The sequence below is a fragment of the Austrofundulus limnaeus genome, unplaced genomic scaffold, assembly GCF_001266775.1.
Source record: "Austrofundulus limnaeus strain Quisiro unplaced genomic scaffold, Austrofundulus_limnaeus-1.0 Scaffold97, whole genome shotgun sequence".
Taxonomy (NCBI): Eukaryota; Metazoa; Chordata; class Actinopteri; order Cyprinodontiformes; family Rivulidae; genus Austrofundulus; species Austrofundulus limnaeus.
Window position 1 is genome coordinate 59,275 of NW_013952499.1, and position 7,030 is coordinate 66,304.

General features: G+C 40.4%; 1 protein-coding gene across 3 annotated transcripts in view; it reads right to left on the bottom strand.

Annotated features, from left to right (window-relative positions):
- Positions 1-7,030, bottom strand: part of gnal2 (guanine nucleotide binding protein (G protein), alpha activating activity polypeptide, olfactory type 2) — a 49,820-nt gene that overhangs the window by 8,288 nt on the left and 34,502 nt on the right. For all 3 annotated transcript variants that reach the window (XM_014012961.1, XM_014012963.1, XM_014012962.1), the window contains exons 6-7: positions 702-756; positions 525-598 (exon numbers count right to left, since the gene is read on the bottom strand). In XM_014012961.1, the coding sequence (XP_013868415.1) occupies positions 525-598; positions 702-756 (129 nt within the window). The remainder of the gene's footprint in view (positions 1-524; positions 599-701; positions 757-7,030) is intronic.

Here is a 7,030-nt window from a genome sequence, read left to right on the forward strand (position 1 = left end):
AGCAGTCATTTAGCTACTCCTAGCAGACATTTATCTGCTCCTAGCAGTCATTTAGCTGCTCCTAGCAGTCATTTAGCTGCTCCTAGCAGACATTTAGCTGCTCCTAGCAGACATTTAGCAGCTCCTAGCAGACATTTAGCAGCTCCTAGCAGTCATTTAGCTGCTCCTAGCAGTCATTTAGCTGCTCCTAGCAGATATTTAGCTGCTCCTAGCAGACATTTAGCTGCTCCTAGCAGTCATTTAGCTGCTCCTAGCAGACATTTAACTACTCCTAAATGGCATTTAGCTACTCCTAAATGGCATTTAGCTACTCATAAAAAGGCATTTAGCTACTCATAAAAAGGCATTTAGCTACTCATAAAAAGGCATTTAGCTACTCCTAGATAGCATTTAGCTGCTCCTAGCAGTCGTTTTGCTGCTCCTAGCAAGCTTTAAGCTAGAGTTCTGCTTCTTTACTAACTTTCATCCATCATTCAGCATTTAGTCTGTATTTTTAAGGTTGTGTTTCTGTTTGTGAAACTTACTGAAAGTTGACTTTATCTACTTGAAACCTGGTCTCAAAAATCCCTGAAGTTAACACTCGGCAGCGTAGCAGGTCCTGTAATCACACACACACACACACACACACACACACACAACCAGTTAGCAGGTAAAATAATAAATTCAACCATTTGAAGGTTTAAACTGGGAGTGAAACTGACCTGGTCTGTTGGTGTGTAGTCACTCTGTCTTACAGAGTCAATTCTGTCCAGGAAACTGAGAAAAACAAAAAAGATTTCAGTTTTAGAATAAAATCCATCCATTTCTGTAGTGAAAAAAATAAAAGTGACTTTTGAGGGAAAACATTTGTTTCCATACGGAGTAAATTTACAGCAGTTTCAAAACAAAAACTCTCACTGTCCTGTTGAACCAAGACAACAGATTCATTTGAACTCGGTCTGATCAGCCGCCATGCTTCCTGTAGAGGCCTGGAGAAGCCGGCGTTACGACGGCCGAGCGCCACAAGAGGGCAGACGAGCTCAGTCTGAGCTATTTTGGTCTGTCTCTAGCCAGAGTGATTGCATAAGGCAGTTATTGTGGAGGTTAGACGGCCTGCTGTCGCCGTCTCTTCACAACACAGAGCATGTGCGGTGGCAGCCGGGCCTCTCTGCAGCGCGGCGGGCGAGCTCAGGATGCAGCCACACCGTCCTCTGGACACCGTGGATCACACACTTACACTCAGGAAACAAAGGAGGCCTGATATGACAGCTACTGTACAGAAAACACAACTCACAGGTAACGGGTCGGTTCAGTCCGTTAAGTTTAGACTTAGATCTCGGTTGGTGTAACGGACTTATTAGAGAAGCAAAAAACAACAAAGCAGGCTTAAAAATTAACAAACTCCTTGACTTAAATTAAGGAGAAAGGTTCTTATAAAAACAACAATTACAAAATGTGATTTTTTTTTAATAAAAAGGTCCATAAACCTCATATCTTCATGTTAAATGTTCTAAATATCCTCAGAAAATGCAAAAATTCAACTCATCTGATTATTGTTGTTAAAACTGTTGGACATTTTCTTTTTGGTTTGTTTCCAGACTTATTATTTTTGAGTACTTTTACCAAATTCATAATAAAAATAACCAAAAAGCTCCTGGTTGTTGCCCTGATTTAACTTCCCTGAAGAACAACCTGGGTTTTTGTCGGTCTTTCCTTCTCTGCAGAAAACAGCTTTACTTTTGTAAGAATGACCCAGATGTGGACCAAACGGGGTCATCCTCGCGGCATCTTTGATTTTCTAACCAAAACGAGTCGTTTCAGGAAGTCATCAAGACAAGACGACACAGGAAACCCGACGAACAGGCAGATCTTTGTTCACGGTTTCTGGTTTTTTTTTTGTTTTTTTTTATTTGGGGGGGGGGTGCTGTCGCTTCGTTTTCACTTCGGGCCTAAAAGCGTCACAGGAACACGCCTCGACCAGGATTAAATAACCGAGAATAAACGCTGCTTTTTAAACCATTAGATAACGACGACGCTGCTCATGTGCTCCGACAACAACGTTTTCATCACAGACTATTTATGGCCACAGAAAAAAAAAAGAAAGAAAAAAGTTGTGAGTTTATTTCTTGAAAGAGATCTCAACTTTCTCACACTAGTTTCATGAGATCCACGGTTCCACCAGGTGTCAGAAAACTTCATTAAATTTTATCAAAAAAAAGAAACTTTTTGTTTAAATCTCCAGTTTTAGTTTCTATCATTTCTTCTTTAAAACATTTTTAGTAACTAATCTGAGGAAACCTTCAGTTTTAGTGTTTCACTGTGTTTAAAACAGAAACTGTGTTTAAAAATAATGCTTTTTTTATAATCTGAGTATAAACAACATTATTTACTTGGTAACCAGGCTTCTCTGGGGTCTAAATCAGTGAGTAAATTTCCCACAATTCCTTTCTGTCTTTGACTTACAACTCAACCTTTGGACTGTTGTTACTTTTTGGCCCGATTGCAAAACTGACCAGACTTTTCAAACCTCAAACCAAATATAAACTTAAACACAATCAACTGGGGAGTAAATTTAAAAATCGGACATGTAAAAGGGTCGATTCCAATCAGTCATTTAAACAAAAAAAGAAAAAGCTAACAATTTCAGGATATTTTCTTTTACACTTGAGCTTTTTCCTTTATTCCTCCCAACATTATGAATTCATGATGTGACTTCCTAACACCCAGGGTGGGAACCACTGCTCTGTCAGCATCTTATGAAGACAGATAAGTGTTTCTGCTGACTGTCGAGAGCAATTATGCTTATGGACATTTGGAGATGCTCGAAAAAATGACAGAAAATAGAAAGAGAAAAGCACAACTGGAGATAATAAGAACAACAACAAACAGCTGAATATCTTTTCTGTGACGAGTGTTTTCTAAACTATATTAATTTCTTGATTCAGCATTAAATGCAGAATAGAATTATGTCCTAAAATGAATCAGATTTTAGGTAAATGACAGACAGATGAAGGCTGTGTCCAAATTCAGGGGCTGCGTCCTTCGAAGGACCCGACCTACCTGGTCTACGTGGACCGGAAAAGAGTGGCTGTGAATCTGCCTTTTCATTCCCGCTCTCACCCCGGAGTAAGTTTTAAATACTATAAATGAACAAAATGAGCTTAGAGGCAGGTATTCAGTTTAAATTCATCTCTGCGAGAGTTTGTGTTTTTAAATCAGTGACCGTTCATTGATTTGTGGAGACGGGACTCTTGTAATCACCAGACAAACAAAAGAAGGTATTTCTTGAGAAATGTGACCGAAGTTTTCATTTCAGGGTTTTAGACTGAAATCATCTTTGAGAAATGATAAAAATTAGTATCAGTTTTGGTCAAACCCTGAAAATAACTGTTTTAAGAAGGACAGCCAATTCAAAAAACAGTGAAAGACAATTTTCTGTTGGCTAAAACCGACTTGAATCGACAGTTATTTCCTGAAAGTTTTGTTAAAGTTTGTCCAGTAAGAATAAATTTTGGTAACAAACTCGCGCAGACAAACAAAAACATAAATCATCCACCTTTGCCTTTTTGGCGGCGGATAATGATGTTGAAACGGAGCACAGACTCAGAGGATCACCGTTCTGAATCCAAATAATCAGAAATCCATTCGTCAGAACTAATAAATTCTGTTTAGTCTTTATTTGGATCAAGTCGACAACAAGTACTCAGAAAAATAAACTTTAGCTTCTGTCTCTGCACCGAAGCATTTCGAGTATTTTTAGTCTGTCTTTTTGCAGAAACATAAATAGGCTGTAATTACTGAGTGCTTTGTGACCGCCACGTGACACAAGGACTATTGGTAGAACACAGAATTTCCAAACATAGCCTCCATAAAAAGAGACAAGAAAAAGACGCGTTAGAAACGAAACCAGGGTGTTAATCTAAGAACCTACTTCCCAGGTGAAGCCTTATGGTTTGGGTGCAGATTTAGAGTCCGGTCGTTGTGGTAAGGAGCTACAAATAAATGACCCGGGGTTGAGTTCCCGGGATGTGCGGTTTGTGTCGGTTTCCCTGCGTCTCCTCCTGGAACTCTTCACTGCTGGCGTCTGAGATCTTGGTGTGATGTGGCGACTTTGTCAAACTTGTGGCTCGAGGGATGACAGGCCACCAGTTCCCCCCACTTTGTTTTATGTGTACAGCACACACACACGGCAAAGTACGCTTCAGTATTTGTGCTTTTTAGGTCGGAGTTCTTCGCACGGAAACAATGAATGAGCTGCAGTTTGTCGTTTCACTCGATAAAAACACCTTTAAAAGCTGCTTTTTCACAGATATATGCTTTGAGTTTCCAGGCAGGATGTAGAAGAAGTGACTAGCATCTTGTGCGTACAGCCCCACACACCATCATCCATCCCTCCTCTGACTCGGGTCGGTTCTGTATTTAGCTTAAAAACACTGTGCTGGTCCTGCGGGCCCGTCTATGTATAGGCTTTGTAGTGGACAGTGTCACTTGGCTTAGCTCGGTCTTTCTGTGTTCGCCTGATCTTTCTGTAAAACAGACAAAAGCACGACAACGCACACCAGAGCGTAGAGGGACAGTTGGTGCAGGGGGGGAGGGGGTCCTGGGTTTCTGTCTCTGTCCCCACCTGATGCTGCTCAAAGGAGCTGTCCTCTAAAAGCACCAGCACACATTTTTATGTTTTTTTTAACTAACAGAATAAAGCCACAAATAGAGCAAGTAAATCCAAACAGCATCGAATTAGCACACGTGCATAAAGCAGGACACTTAAAAGAAAAAAGAATAAAAGTTTAACGCAGGTTGTGAAAAGTCCCGCTCAGCCAATGGGAAACCTTCCCACCAACCGGCAGCACCCAGCCTCATGTGCTCATTTGATAATTGGGTTGACTTTTTTACAAACAGCAGACCATCTTTAATTAGCAGCACAGAGGATCAGATCAATAGTTTCCATATTTTGAGCCGCTTAGGCCGACATAATGGACTTCCACTTTAGTCTCCAACGGACGGGTGACTTTAAAACCCAGCAGCACCGGCCACAGCATCTGAACGTGGACGTGATTTTTAAAAAAAATGTTTTCCATCTTGTACTGTATTTTATAAAACAGATGACATTTATCACAACCTTTAAGACCTCAAAAAGTATAAACCTCAATTCTGACAAAACTGGGAAATTAGGTCAAAATTTAAATAAAAACAAAACGCTGTGATCGACACTGCATTAAAAACAGTTCTGATTCGGTTCTGGACATGACAGGCTGGGCACCTCCACAAATCATCGTCTGTAAACACAGTCTGCCGCAGACGCTGGTTAAAGCTCTATCATGCAAAGAGGAGACTGGATGTAATACACTGTAGTAGGGTTGGGGAATAAATTAATACATACCAAGAAAGACACATGATGGATATAAAACAGCATCATTATATACAGGAAATGTGTCGGATCGAATGTGGATCATTTCTCTGAACCCCGATCCAGAACCGCACGGCATTCTGGGTGATGTAGGCAGAAGGAAGTCTTTAGCTGCTCGACCTCTCATGACCCAGCTACGTAAGCTTGGTGGCATCAGCTAACTCCCTCAGTCTTTGGTAAACTTTTCTGATCAGCAGTGTTCAAAAGCCTGCCTCTCTCATGGTATGGGGCTGCATCAGTGACACATATTTTGAACACCACCATCAATGCACAAAAGTATATATGTGACCAATCACATCGAAATGAGGATTAAGTCGAATGTGGTCAAAATGACCTACAGGTAATCACATTATCAGATTCCTGCTTTAAAAGCTACATTATGATACTTAGATCATCCTGATATCATTAGTAGATCCAGAGATATTATTTAATTTGTCTTGTTGGTTGCAATAATACATAAATATTTGGTCTAAATCCTAATTTTATGTATTTTGAGGATTTTTTTTATGTCATTTTAAAAAAGAAACCTTAAATAGTATTTGAATATTGAGATTTCCCAGCTGGAAAGACACAGAAGCTTTGCTAGCTCACAGGGAATATCTCAAAATTTTAAGGCGTTTTTCCTCAAAATGCGTTTTTTTGTTGCTAATGCTAAAAAAAAGCTTAGATTTTTTTAGGATAATATTTCAGACAGTTCATCGAAATGATACATTGTAACATTTATATTTTGACAAAATGTAATTTTTGCAATTGTTTTAATCAAAACACTGTATCTGCCTATTTCTCCACATTCAACTTTTAGATTTAATCCTTGTTTCGATGTGATGGGTCATATATGTATATGCAGGTTTTAGAACATCATATGCTCCCATCCAGACGGCATCTTCCAGGGAAGGCCATGCTGAACCTGGCTGCCTGAAGTCCAGGACTCATAAACAGTTAATAAACAGAAAAATCCAGCAAAGACTGTTGAGCAGCTAGAGCCCAGTTTCTAAAGGTCTRCAAACGGTTGTTAAAAGAAGAGGTAAACAYGAAAGCAGCTCAGTCTGATGTAGTGGGAGCCCGACGTGGATGTGGGGCTGCGCACGGTCCTGGTCGACCGGCGGAAAGATCCGAGCTCGGCCGTCCAAACAGGAACACTGCGCAGGTTTGTGGGAGATGGATCTGGAACCGGGCAGATCCATCAAAGGCCCTCGGTGGGTACTTCCTAAATATAGGAGCGAGAACGGACACACTCCTGAAAGTCGAACCGAATCTCGTGTAAACAAAAAGCTCCTGCTTTGTCTCAAGGCGAGCTGACTCCGCCTTCCAGCGCCGCATCAAATCATGATCCTGAAGGGTGTTGTACTTAAAAAATATTAAATACTTTCTAATGTTTTTAGTCTCTGCTCTGTGTCAGAGTTTAAAGCAGAATMAGACCTCGCCGTTAAAACTGACCGTTAGCTTCTTTAATTAATACTGAACTGGGATAAAAAAGAAAATAAAGTAAAAACAGTCAGATCAACAATACTGAACTGGYTTTGGTCCTCTCGACTGTAAAACAGCTTTTATACTGAATCAGTTGTGACCCAGAGAAAATGAGGTTTCCCTCTTTTCTCCTGATCAGAAAGTCAATAATTGATGGTTGTTAAAGATTGGGGGGGG